The sequence below is a fragment of the Nelumbo nucifera genome, chromosome 1 (genome assembly GCF_055504915.1).
Source record: "Nelumbo nucifera cultivar China Antique chromosome 1, China Antique-T2T, whole genome shotgun sequence".
Lineage (NCBI taxonomy): Eukaryota > Viridiplantae > Streptophyta > Magnoliopsida > Proteales > Nelumbonaceae > Nelumbo > Nelumbo nucifera.
In genome coordinates, this window is record NC_142649.1 from 208,400,927 (window position 1) to 208,415,936 (window position 15,010).

The 15,010-nt window shown below is 37.7% G+C and overlaps 1 protein-coding gene across 1 annotated transcript; it reads right to left on the reverse strand.

Moving 5' to 3' along the window:
* Positions 1-4,219: 4,219 nt before the first annotated feature.
* On the reverse strand, positions 4,220-7,035 carry LOC104610347 (transcription factor MYC2-like). The gene has a single exon (XM_010276908.3). The coding sequence runs from the start codon at positions 6,619-6,621 to the stop codon at positions 4,621-4,623; it is 2,001 nt and encodes a 666-aa protein (XP_010275210.1). The 5' UTR covers positions 6,622-7,035; the 3' UTR covers positions 4,220-4,620.
* Between the last annotated feature and the right edge of the window lie 7,975 nt (positions 7,036-15,010).

A 15,010-nucleotide genomic window follows, 5' to 3' on the forward strand; every position in this document is an offset into this window, starting at 1 on the left:
AGCCCCAAATTGGGCTGCATCAGATTCTAGGCCTATGTTTGATTTTTAAATGTAAAAAATATAGGGTAAAAGACTGAAACATACACTGAGTCGTAAATTAATTTAAATATATCTCGAGGTTTTAAAATTGGCTTAAATATACTTTCTGGACTGATCCATTGACTTAATACCCTCTAAAACAATTCATTTACAATTTTTAAAATCCTATTTTGCTCTGTATAAAGATGAGACTTTGTTGTTTGTTGTATGTTCATTACCCCATGTTATTGTTTCAGTGTGCTTCTCTATGGAGCTATTGGGATTTCAGTTGAGAAGACCCTTGAGCAGTAATAGAATGAAGAATCAGAATAGGAAAGCGATAAGGTCACCTTCTGTTGATAATGCCCTCTATGGCAAGGTTTTAAAAACCGGAGACACAGGACCATTTTGGGGACCGGTTTGAATGGATGTTTCGTTTTGATTTAAAAAAAAAAATTAAAAATAAAGAAAAAACGGCCAAAACTGTTATTTGGGTAAATAGGTTGATAGTTTGATTGCCTGTGTCAATGGGTTGTTAATCAAATCAACGATAATTTTAGGGTGAAATAGAACCAATTACCTAATCAGTTCCTGGGTCAGCTGGTCTGACCATCCGGTCCGATTCAATTTTCAAAACCATGCTTTATGGGCTTAATGGCCTTTGTTGGTGATTGTCTGTTCGTTACTGAAAAGTTTGCATGTGGTTTAAGCACATAAGGGAATGGATTGAATTACCTGTTATCTCAAAATTTCATTTCTTGACCACCATCAGTGATAAAAGGAACTTTCCTTCTTTTATTGTAATGACAGAACAGTGGAACTAGTTTCTCACAACTCAAACAACCCACAAAACAAATGCAGGGAGTAGTCGATTAAAAAAGGCAGTCATTTTTCCTTTTATTTCTAGCTTGGGCATTCAATTGGGTATGATCATCCTTTAGGCTGCGTTTGGAAACAATGCAAATAGAGTGTAAATCCTGGTTCAGGATAAATTTGTACTCTGGTTCACCTTTGCCTGTGTTTGGCAACATTACATTTATGCATTGACAAATGATAGAAAATACATTTTCCAATGCATATTTACATTGATAATAAGATGAAGTACACCAATAAAAATAAGTAAATTTGCATTCAAATGGGCTTTTGATAAAAAAAAATGTATATATTTTATTAGAATTCGTATTTGCATCCATTACAGCTAAAGTCTGTTTGGTAAATTGATAAATTTGTCAGTGCAAAACTAACCCAACTTTGCAATTTATATGAACCGTTTTACACTACATATTCACATTCACACTTATTTGCATCGTTTCCAAACGCAGCCTTGTGTTGAATCATAATCTATACAAATTCTGTTGTTAGATAGACAGAATAGTATTTTTTTTTTAATTTGTTCCAATATGTAACTTCAACTTTAATTAAGGCTATAAGACTCATTATGAAAGGATACAAATACAAACATATACAGTGCAAATACATACAAATACAGGCTATAAGACTCATTAAAATACATATGTACAGGCTCATTTTGCACTGTATATATTTGTGTTTGTACTCCTTCCAAACCGTGGAAAGAGTACAAATACAAATATGTACAGTACAAATTGATAAAAAATAATATAAAACACAAGGTTTTACACTCTACATATTTGTATTTGTATTCTTTTAAACTGAGCTTGATGTTGTGTTTGGTTGCAATGCAAATAAATTTGCACTAATGCAAAACCATGACAGTGCAAATGATTTGAGTGTAAATTTTGACTTATTTTTGTTTCAAATTTTAGTTTGTTTTGTTTGATTGTACAAATGAAGCCAATTAAGACATGAAGCAAAATAAAGTAAAATCCAAAACAAAATTAAACAAAAATTGTATTTTTTACATTTGCATTCACATGCATTTGTAGTATTGCAAATAAATTTGCACTGCAACCAATCACGGCCTAAAGGGACAATTTTATTTCCTCCAACTTCTAGAAATGAAACCTCACCATCTAACGATTTTAGAAGAAACGGCATTGAGAAATGTTGAAAATTTTAAGGAGTATAAAGATACAGAAAATGAAACTTTTATCCAAAATATTATTTATATTAGTAAATGTTTACGTGCATTTGCACGTGGTAGTATCTCTAAGACAAAACTATTTATAATTCATGGGCAGTTTCTGAACGGTTACAAGTGGACAGTTTCTATAGTGAGAGTAAAGAAAATATATGCCCTCTTTATGCCCGTTGTATGCTTAGACAAAAAGGTAAAAAACATCCAATGAAAATTCCAGAAAGGAAGGATATATATATATATATATCTATATATGGTCTTGGACATGGACTACTTTTAGTGATATCAACATGGGCCTATATTGTGGCTCAGTTGGTAGGTTCTCTGACTCGTTGGAATAGAGACCTGGATCAAATCCCGCTGCCACCTGGGGTTGGGGGGTTAAGAGAAAGGGGATGGACTACCCTGTTGTGTAGCCCCATGAAGCAAAAAAAAAAAGGGCCTATATTGGGCCGAAAAGCCCGGGAAGGAAACAACAGGACGACATACTCAGCTTAAGCATAATCCAAATTTGTTTAACGTGAACCAATTATGACATCCTTCAAATTTGAATTGGGTCCTCCTAATAGGAATTAATGGGCCTAGGCCCCAACTGGATAGTGAAGAGGAGTGGTTGAACTTTTCTTTTCTCCTTTTCTACCTCATTCCAAGGGACAAGAATCTTAGCACTTTCGATGACCACCGATACACCCACTGTAGGGGCGTATTGGTGGGTTGCCGGAACGATACGTATCGATCGATACGACCGATATGTATCGATACTTTGAACCTTGTCGTGGAGGGAGGAGAAATCAGAAAGCCAACATTTGAATTTCATTGAATTCTGTTAGGGGAGAAATCTTTTACACAATTTCCACCTCGAATTCCAGATTAATTCAAACAAGACCTAGAATTATAAAAGACAAGGAAATATTAGAAGTCTAGAGTAACCAATCACCTCAACATTTTTATTTTATTTTTTCAGCCTACAAAGTGTTAGATTTTATAATTTCTATACTCAAAACCCAAATTCTTCCTTTTTTTCTGTCGTTGCACCGAAGAAGACAAGAGTACAGGCGCATGGATTTCTCAGCCTTCACTATTATCCTTTCTCTCAACTTTTCACAAGTCTGGCTGAGAAGGGAAATATTTCTGGAGCTCTCCTTTAAGCCTTGGAGATACCTAAGAGAACAATTCAGGTCCTCCACAAATCACAAAGAGGTAAAAGCAATTCTGTTGAAAATCAAAGAAGGGATAGAAATTGTATGGGCAAATAAAGTAACACTGAAGATATTCAATATGACCTACTTCTTTTACTTCACATTTGAATTACTTTCTGGCCTTTCCTCATCTTTGTTCCCTACATCTTCTCTATACAATATATGTAAGTTCCTCATCTTTGATTCAGAGCACAACTTCTTCATTAACTTACGAAGATCATTCCTACAACCAGAGAATTTTTAACACTTTTTTTTCTCTTTTTTCCTTCTAAGGAGTCTTTCAAATAGAGATTTGATGGGCTTATAAAATATCAACATGGACCTCTCAATTAGATTTGAAAATGCATCCACAAACGTGGTTATGTGGTATGTGGTTTGTTATCCTTGATCTTAAATTGGGTATGTAGTATGTGGTCGGTGATTCATTGGTTCCATCTAATCAAAAGATGGAAAAAATCTACCTGAATCATCCAGACTCCAGTCGTTGTCTTGAAGAAAATTAAAGATGGTTAGTTTGACTAGTTAAGTTGGATATGAACAGTTGAACTGCTTCAAGGTGATTCAGTAAGTAGAAGGAAGTAATTGACACACTAAATCTCCTAAAGTTGAGGGGAATTTCTTAACAAATTTTGTGAGCATCCCAGCTCTGCTTCTCGACCCTTGACTTCCATCTACAGAGGTGAAAATAAACCCATCACCCTTTGCCAAAATCTGCTGGTGCTGGAGCGTCTTCTTTGGGCTCTCAGAACCAAGACTGAACAAGTAAAATAACTGAAGATTGGACAGTACATAGAGAACAAAAAGGAATTGCAGCAGATCATGCTTGATTTGAATTTACATTTCAGACTTGAGCAGAGCAAGTCAGTCGATAGGTTGCTGGTTGCACATATCGCTTCAATTGATCTAATTTGAGGATTAAAATCAGCTAGAAGCACAAAGCAAGAAATACAGCACAAAAACATATTCAAGTTTCAGTCTCTTCTGCATAGCCGAGCTACTGCTCTACGAAAATCAACTTAAATTACAATCCTATAACTCTTACACTTAACCACTCAACTCGATTGCTTATGCATCCATCTATTTACATCCAAGAGAGACAATTTGTGGCAGCCCTGGACGGAGCAACTACTACTCCATTCTAATTGTCTCGAGCCTTTCCAGCCTTTTCATCTTCTGCAAAAAGAGAGAGAGAGCTAGTTCTAGTAATCTACTAGGAGGCCATTACATATATATTTTTTACATAGCTTTGCCGGGGTTTTAAAATTCTCCGGCCGACCCTGCTGCAGCTGCAACAACCATGGCAGTACAATCTCTGGTCAGAGTTTCAGAGTTTCTATCTACTGGTGCTTATCGTGCATCGCCAACTTTTGAAGACAGAGCAATCCTGAGCTGTTCCTGAGTGTACACCCTACTTGACATCTTCACAGTTGCTTGTTGGATCATCAAATCCTTCACCACAGACACACTTGCATAATGCACATCCAGGTCTAGCTCCTTGAGAGCTGTCATCAGTCTTGCAGCTGGATGGTTCTTCTTATTGCACTGGATGCGAATCATTGCTTCCCAGCCAAGTATCTTCACCTCAATTTCCATGTCCAACAACTTACTTACTTGATGATTCGAAATCTTGAGATCTTGATCAGCTTGAGGCGGAGATCCAGAGTACCGAGATGCTGCAAGTTCCTTTTTCAGGGAATCTACTTGAGATTGCAATCCCTCCTTGTTGGATTCAGCTGCTTGCAGCTTCGTTCTGAGTTCATTGATGTAGGCAATTGCATCCCCAAGCAGGGAAGCTTTATCCATCTTGGAAACATTGGGCACCACAGCTCTGAGAGCGTAGAACCTCTGGTTGAGCTTCTCGCGCCTTTGTCGCTCTGCTTCAACATGGTTAAGAGGTTCTTCTCGGCCATTAGCTGGTTTCCTCCCTCGCTTCCTGGGTCGCTTCTCCGGCTCGCCTACCCTACTGCTCTCGGCCTCTCGAACAGAAGCATCGAGATCAGATTGATCAGAATCCGCAGTTCCACCACTGGATTTCACCACACAAGAAGAAGGCAAGACCACACCAGACGTGAAGGATAACATTCCTTCATTGTTACCTCCTTTCGACGAGGCGGAACGCTTCTTCTTGTCATCAGCCACAAACTGTTGTGAATTATTCGAGAACAGATTACCATTTGCACTGCAGGAGTTTTTCTTACGCTCCCCATAATTCAAAATCTCTCCGGATTCAGGCTTACACGATTGAGCAGAACCATTCCTCGCACTGCTTCCTTCGTATCCGAATTCAGAGAAGTTTAGTTCTCTAGTAAAAAAACTCTGCGTCTGCTGCTGGTGATGATGGTTTTGGTGCTGGGTTTGGACTGATATCGTGCTAGGATTCTCGGTTAAACTACTTGGGCTTTGGTTCTCGAACTGAATTGGCTTCGTGATCTCTTGATTAGAAGGAGTAACAGTAGCAGCAGCGGCAGCAGAAGCAGCTGGGGCTGTATTAACAGAATCCTTAATTTCAATCATCGACGACGGATCCGAAAGCCAGAGGGAGGACGGATCGTTCTCGCCCTGATCGGCCTGAGACGTGGACCAAGGACCCATGTCGGAATTATTGTTGTTGAAATTAAACAAAACCCTAACCTTATTCATCAGATCCGAGCTGTGAAAAATCAATTCCGTCGAACCCAATTCAACCACACCGTTGGCCGAAGGTATACACACCATCGTCCGCAAGCCAAAAATTTGACCTTGTCTCGCCCGCTCGCAAGACGAGCTCGCGAGCCTCTCACCCCCGGCAAGCCACACCGGAGACGACGCGAAGAAAGCCTGACCAGGAAGGCCACTACCGTTGATGAACGACTGCGTCATCGACACAAGAAAGAACCACTCGGTGTCCGTAACCTCTTCATCGACGGGTTCGTCTGCAGACGCCGGAACCCCGGAAATCAACGAATTAAGCTCCCTGAGGACCTTCTTCCGGTGCTCCTGCTCCGCCGGCGAAACTGTCACCCTCCGCTTCATCTTATCTTCCTCGCCTTTGTAGTACCCATCACCCCATCCGAGTAGAGAAGCACCGGACATGTCGACGGATGATTGCCAGAATATCGCGTAAGTCCAGCTCTCACGAGCACCCTCGATTAGGGTCTGAAGCCGCTGTTGCAGTGTGTCCTGATTGAAGAACATCGACGTTTGAGATTGGTTGGTAGTCCTTGAAGGGTCAGTGGCAGTCGTCGTCGTCGAAGCAGAAGCTGTAGGCGCCCAAGAAAATTGAGAGAGATCGGAAGCCATGAATGCCTCCATCATCGATGCGTTGTCGTCTGTCCAAAGATTCATAACCGGCAACCGGTATTCCGTCATTCCACAAACCTGAAAACTAGATTGCTAGGTTGGTTCTACTTGCAAAACTTATTTTTTCTTCTCTTTTCTTTTTTGCTCTCTCTCTCTCTCTCTCTCTGCTTTGGCTTGTCAATCGGCGGTTAAGGAGTGGCGGGAATTACAGGTGGTAAGATGAGACATTTGTGGCAAACCGAAAAACCGGAATTGAAAAAGGTGAGTGGTTTCCGGTGAGAGCAAACTTGAGTGGCGCTTTGGGTGGTCGGACAGATTACAGATACGGAAGAAGAGAAATGGAGGTCCAAATCGAAAGCCTAGTTAGTAACAGGTGTGGACGGCAGGCGAGGTATGTCGGAGGTGGGGGTCGATATCTTGATTTGTGGAGGGGAGGATTTTGGATTTGGTTGAATTTGGATTTGGAATGAATTTGGAGTTCATTTGAATTGAATTTTAATATATGTGGAGCAGTCTCTGGCCTCTCTTTCATGACTACTCATGACAGACAAAGCCATCGTCTTTCTTCGAAGCATCGCCGATTTAATCGGAACCAAGTAGGAAAGCCGGCGTAGCTAACTAGCTACCCGCAGTTATTCATTTATCATTTTTATCTTTTTTCTTTCCTGAATTTACATTTATGCCATTTGACCTTCGTCTTAGTTGACTATATATGGATGAACGGCTGCACAGATGATTCAGCTAATCTGACTGGTTCAGCTGCTTTAAATTGCTTCGGATAAGTTATTCAAAGAGGCCGAAGGTCGAAGACTCGAAGGGTAGGTGTGGATTCGAGTCGAGCCGAGTCGAATAGTATCAGGCTCGATCTTGGTTCGAGACTATTCTACAAGGTTCGAGATCGAGTTCGAACTCAGTTTGAGTCAGAATCTTGAGCTCGAGCTCGAGCTCGGCTTGATCAAGAGTTTATAAATTCGAGCTCAGTTCAGCTCGTTTTATATTTTATTATATATTTTATAAAAATAAAAATTATATATAACTTTTTTTATTTTATATTTAAAAAATTAATAATTATAATATTTTTATTAAATATATATATATATTAATTATAATTATATTTTATTAATTTTTTTATTTTATATGAATATATATATTCGAGCCGGTTCACAAATCGAGTTCTAGTAAACTTGAACTTGATTCATTTAATAATCAAGTCACTGAATTGAGTTCGAACTCAACTAAAATCGAGCCAAACCAAACTTTTCACGAGCTAAGCCCGAACAACTCGTAAAAGCTAACTCGTTGCCGCTCAGATATGACTGAGCGGCAACTAAAGTGTACGACCCTTGTAATGGCTGAGCCGCTGAGCGACAGCTGGTTTGTGCTCTCTGGATTTTTTTTTTTTTACCAAATAAGCTATTATTTAAAGAGGTTGGAGCAAATGAAATAACCCTTCAAATGACCGACTGATAGGGATAGCCAGTTTAGGATCTCCCAATGTATCACTCACCATAAATTAATAGGCTGTGCAATCTGGGCAGGCTTGGGATAGGCATTAGTAAAAATTTAAATAGGGCCGGTGTGGGGCGGGGACGGGGAGTTTAGGATCTCTCATCTCTGTTCCGGCGAAAATCGCCATCCCTTTCCCCGTCCCCGTCCCTGCTACAGGGATAAGGTTATTCCTATTTCCATTTTTCATAATTTTTTATAATGTTAATTATTTTGTTTTTATTTTTTATTTTATTTAAAAAAATAAAAATAAAATAATTAAAATTTACAATCTTATTAAAAAAGATTTAAATATATTCAATTATATTTTTAAAAATATTAATATATATATATATTTATGTGTATATATATATATATATATTAGTGGGGATCTCACGGGACGGGATTAGGGTCCCCGTGGGGTGGGGAGTGCTCTCCCCATCGCCGCTCCGTCCCCATTAACAAGGATGAAAATTTTTCCATCCCTGTCCTGTAGGGAAAAGATCATTCCCCTCCTTATCCCATTCATGGCAAATCCCCATGAAAATTTGGAAAAATAAAAAATATTGTCATCCCTATTAAAATGTTGACTTGAGCCACAGTCAATAAGCTATATATGATGAAAACCCTGGAAACTCCAAAATGCTGTCTTTTAGCCGGAGAGAGGGATTTCTGCTAAAACTTCTTTTAAAACTTCAGCCATCTCAAATAGCTCCTTACAATGAGTGAGGAAATAAGATTTAATGGATAAACTGTTATTAAGTTGGGATTTGATACGGATATCCAATATAAAGTTCTTTTATATATTCTGTATTTGTTTCCACTAATAGTCTGTTAAACCGGTAGTTGAGCATTAATGTTCAGCTTAATTACAATAGTTTGATACAATGGCAGCCATGAAAGCATTACTTCACCCGTAAATACTTTACAACTTAATTATTCCAAGAAGATACCCAATTATAGCATAAAGTAAGGAGCTTCAGATGCATCCAAGAATTGTTAAGCATTGAGTGAAGTAGGAGTGTCAATTGGACTGGATTTGGTCCAATCCGGTCCAGTCCAATGTGAGTCCATTACAAATGGACCTAGTCCAATCTAGTCCAATGAATATTTTGGACCATTTTGGGTTGGTTCAAAGGCTGCCCAGTCTGTCCAAATTCCTGTTAATTTAGATTGGTTTCAATTCAAACGTGGTCCATTGACATCTATGTTCTTATTTTCTATCAATGGACCAGATATTGACTCAATCCAATATAAATTCATTATGGATGGACCAGGTCCAATCCAATATGTCATATTGATCCGTCCATTCCGTCAAAATTCAATATGTCTTATTGGTCCATCCAATCTGTCCAAATGGATTTTGATTTGGACAAAATCCAATCCAAAACCGGTCTATTGACACCCCTAGAGTTAAATATAAGACAGCTTTTTTACTTTTAACCGGGAAGTAGAGAAACAAACAAAACCTTCCTTATTCATCACCTTTAAATAGTTCAAGATAATTGAGAGAAACCCTTGGCCTAACCTCAAAATGAAAATGGTCCACAAAGGCAGGCACACACTACACTAAGAAGATACTTTAATACACTCCCCTTCTTTCTCTTTAATACACATTGAGATGCACACAAAACCCCAAAATCCAAGTACATAATATCTCTCCTTAGCAAATGTTACGTGATCTTTTTATTATCTTTTGGTAAGGATTAATTAGGTTAGTTTTCATTTGCTTTTATGGATCAACATTCTTACACTATGAGGAAGTTTCATGGATAACCATTCAGTGGAGATAGGGTTAGCTGAAGATTATAACTGTTCAGCAAGCTGTGGAGCTAATAATAATTCTCTACCTCAGTCATAAAATACATAGGCCTATAACCATTCAATCTATATAAAGTGGGACATTATCATTGGTACCATAGTCAGTTATATAGGCAAAGCGTTCAGCTAATCCGAATTCCATTCATAAATGGTAACTTATATCTTTTTTTTTTTTATTCTCACAGAGATCTGCCCCAAATGGAATGGGGATGGAAGTTATTTCCTCCACCAAGGGGATGGGGAAATTTCCATCCAGTTGGTGGGGGTCTGTGGGGTCACCAATCCCTGCCCCGCAGATTAATTGGTATTTATTTCTTAGTTATATTTTCATGGACTAATTGGTAATTAATTACATTTATAGCTTGGGTTTATGTTGAGTATATGTGCTTTTCTTATAGATTATTCAATGAATTTGTATTAATGTCTTTAAATATATAATTGAGTTTAATAAATTAAAAATAAGAAAAAGTGAATTTAACATCATAAAAAATAGGCAGAGAATGAGAATCGCCGTGGGAAGGGGACCCATCCCTATTGACTGACAGAAACAATGATGGGGATGGGGCATATGTGGAGACGAGAACAGTGAGGCGAAGCAATGCTACAACTGTACATTGGGAATATTTTGTCATGAATTCATGGTAACATGTAAACACGAAAATGTTCCCAATGTACAGGTGTAGTATCCACATGGATAGGTGTGGGAAAGATTTTTGTGGATTGCTCGCTATTCAAATCAAAACTAATCCATATCTTTTTCTTCGGTAAAATAGAAAAACTTTTCTTGAAGTTTCTAACCATCATAAAATTCTCCCCTATAGTTTCATTTTAACAAATACCTCTCTTGAACTTCTGAGAAACTCAACAAAAAGCTCCTTTTCGTTACTGTCCCAGACAGGAAACGTTAGATTGATGCACCAATTTTTTCCAAATATCCATTCTACTCTTTTATAAATTATTTTACATACAAAATTATTGAAATAATCCCATTTTAACTCAACAAAAAAACATATTTCAGTGATTTTGTATATAAAATTACTGAAATGATAATTAAAAGAGGTTTTTGTTGAATTAAAATGGTGTTATTTCAGTAATTTTGTATGTAAAATAATTTATAAAAGGGTAGAATGGGTATTTGGAAAAAAATTGGTGCATCAATCTAATGTTTTCCGTCTGAGACAGTGACAAAAGGGAGGTTTTTGTTGAATTTCTCAAAAGTTCAGGGGAGATATTTGTTAAAATGAAACTATAAAAGAGCTTTTTATGATTATCATAAACTTCAGGGTAGTAGGTTTTTGTATTTTACCCTTTTTTATTTGAGTTGGATTGGCAAAACAATCCATATTTTTGAATGGATTCTGTGTCTCTTGCAACTACAAAAATTCCAATATTTTATGCATAATAATTTGAATACATCCAATTGCCTATGAAAAAATTGGTTGTCTCTTTCTTTGAAATGTTAAAATCTGCCTCTATGGGACCAATCAAACCTAAAAGTATTTTTAACCCTTCTTCGAGTTCACATCAGCTCCCCACAAGGGAGTGCCCCACAACATCCCACAGCACATTCCATCCATGTATTAGGAACATCTCCCATGATAATACAAAAAATGATGAGGCATCAATGAGAGATGTTCTCAATACACAGCTGGGATATGCTGTGGAACGCTGTGGAGTTCTATCATTAAGATATGTTCCTAATACAAGGTTGGGATGTGTTGTAAGATGTTATGAGGCACCTCCATGTGGCAGGTTGATTTGAACTCTCCATTTTTACTGATTCTGGAATTGTGTGACTCAACTGCTCAACAGTAAATTAAACTTGCCAATAGATTCTTTGGTTGGGCCCCAAAGACTTTGAGACACCAAAGCCTTTTGGCCCACCATTAAGCCTTTGGTGAAGTGGTCAGAACTAGACTTGTTCATGGGTCGGGCCAGGCTTTCACTCTGTATTAACAGATTTTTCTAAGGCCCGACCATCGGGCCTACAACTTGGGCCCGAGCCTGGCTCTCATAAAAATCCCGAAGCCCGGGCTTGGGCCCGAGCCCAAAATTTAGCCCATGTCGTTACTACTACTGAAGCGGTTGAATAGAGAGAGAGAGTGAGGGAGAAATTATAAAGAAAAAATAAAAAAATGTATATATTAAATTATAAATATATATATTTCAATAAATATTATATTATTTATATATTTTATATAATATATAAAATACATATTATGTATTTTATAAAATATATAATGCTGAGTCGGGCCAGGTCGGGCTCGGGCCAGGCTTTTATGACAAATCCCGAGCCCGGCCCATAACATAGTCGGGCTTACTATGTTAGGCCCGAGGTCAGGCCCACGGGCCCAATTACATGACCAAGCCCGACCGAGGTGCGGGCCGGGCCATCGGGCTACCTAGCCCATGAATAGGTCTAGTCAGTACCTGATGTAGAAGATGAACACAGCTTCAACTTCAGTCAGTGCAAGGCCTTGCATTGGGAATATCTCCCCATCAAATAAAGTATATAGGTACAAAGATATTCCCAATGCAAGGCTGTTTGAATGGGCCTTGCACTGATTGAAGCCGATCTCATAGAAGATCCAGTTAATTCTGCAACTAGAGATGGTAGACGAGTTCAGCATCTGTCAAGGTAGTCGGTGCTCACACCGTTTGATCATCCCCTTGCTACCTTGCATTGGGAATATCTCCCATGAAATGAATCACATAAGTACGGAGATATTTCCAACGCAAGGCTCGTGGTAGACAAAAGCCCTTTTCTCTTGGCAATAGGGCTGTTCATAAGAAGGCCCAACCTGACCAAACCGACCAACTCGAACTGACCCAACTCGAACCAAACCGACTTAGTTCCTACTTAACTAAGTTGCATCTATCCTAATTCCTAATTACAACCTAACCTAGTATTCTAGTTCCTATTTAACTAAGTTGTCTCTATCCTAGTTTCTATAGTGTTTTACACCAAATAGGCAATCAATTAGGCAATTACAATTAGAATTAGGTGTCCTTTTTTACTTAGATTAGAACTTAGAAAGTTTCTTGAAATATACAAATTTCAGCCTTCTTTCTATAAAACAGTTTGACATTCTATTTTCTTGATAACTTTTGTCTTCTATTCTAATTCTAAATTTTTAAATATATTTCTAGAAAATATCTTAAAAACTTAAGTTTTCAATTTTCAGAATAGATATTTCCTTCTAGGCTTCTATGTCCTTTTTGTATATGAGCAATACCGAAACCGATCCAAACCGACCCAACCCGACTCAAACCGACCAGGTCAGTTTCGCTTAACACTGGGTCGGTTTCGATTTCCATCTTAGGTAACCCGACCAGGTCGGGTCGGTTTCGATTTCCATCTTAGGTAACCCGACCAGGTCGGGTCGGTTGGGAAAACCCCAGTAAACCGACCCAACCCGACCCGTAAACAGCCCTACTTTGGCATCATTAGTGGGGACTAGGCTGCGTTTGGTGAGGTTTCAAATAAATGCTTTAATTTTAAAAGCCAAAAGCATCCCTAAAAAGTGCTTCGTGAAAATGCAGTAAATAATACCAGAAGTATCCCTCATCAAGTGAAAAACTCAAAAACACACTCACCCCATTTCTTTCCCATTTTACCCTCTGTCTTCAACAGTCTGAACCTACAACGATGGCAAGCTTCAAGCAAGTATGAGATTCCACTCATTTTTTTCTTTTTTTTTTATATTACTAGTAATTAAGCACATGTGTTGTACGTGAAAAATTTTTCTTTAAATTAATTACTTGAATTTTAGATATATCATAGTTAAGATACAAATTAAAAATTAAAAAACGTAATAATATGATTAAAAATAAAATTAAATATTTATTATTCAATTATGACATCATGCATTTTTTTGAAAAATTGAATCATTGACCCACAATCTAGATAAGAAATAGCATTGCTTTTGGATTAGTTTTAAATTAGGGAAAATTATAGTCGGAGCCGACTGTACATTTAAAATTTTGTTACAAGTTGGTCCATAAACCAACAAAACTCTAACAAATGGCTCTACATTTCAAGTTATAAAAACCCTCGCTATCATTGGAAGGTTATGTGGCTATTGCCAACATGGGTATAGATAAAGATGACTTCATTGGAAGGTTATGTGACACAATAAAAAAACATATACTGAAATTGCCCTTTAATGTTGGGTGATTGAAAAATAAAAAAAAAAAAGTTTTTAGTTTATCTCTCTCTCAATCTCCCTCACACTCTTTCACTCACAGTCATCTTTATCTACTCAACGACTATGTGATTTAAAAATAAATAAAAATGGTTTTTGGTTTCTGTATTTATGTTCTCTATGTCAATTTCTCTCATTATTTCTCTCTACCTATCGTTCTCCTTCAATCTCTCTCATTCTCTTTCTCGGCCGATCTCTCCTTCTCCCTTAATTTATATCGTTTTCCCTCAGTTCCTCTCCCTCTTCCTCTCTCGTTTTTTTATTTTCTTATTTTCTTATACACTTATATGGTATTAATCAGATTGTATAAAAGAACATGAAATCAACTTGGTATGGTTTAAAAATTATTACACCAAATTCATAAAATTCATAAGAAACTCTTGGCTATGAAATTTACACCAATTGGAGAACGATAAAGATTGAGGGAGAAGGAGATTTTGACCGAAAGGGAGAGTAAGGGAGAAGAATGAGAAAGATTGAGGGAGAACAATAGAAAGAGAGGTTTTGATTTGGTTACAGACCGAAGAAGAGAGAGTGGGAGAGACAGAGGGAGTGGGAGATCGAGAGATGACTGTAAGAGTGAGAGAAGGGAGGGAGATCGAGAGACAGAGGGAGTGGGAGAGAAACTAAAAACCTATTTTCGATATAGGTTATTTGCTGTGTCCAACATGGAATAAGAGTCCCATGTTGGCAACAGTCACATAAGCCTCTGATGACATGGCGGGGGCTTTTATAATTTGAAATGTAGAGTCAATTTTCAGAGCTTAGTTGGTTTCTGGACCAACCTGCAACCTAATTTTAAATGTACAACCGACTTTGACTATAATTTTCCCTTTAAATTATATATTTCATTTACATTATATAAAATATTTTTTACTTATCACACTTAATTTTTTTTTTGTTTATGGTATCATTTTACTCAAACCACTAACCCACCATCTAAAAAT

Coding starts and splice junctions, on each gene's coding strand:
- LOC104610347 (XM_010276908.3), bottom strand. CDS start 6,621: ATGACGGAATACCGGTTGCCGGTTATGAATCTTTGGACAGACGACAAC.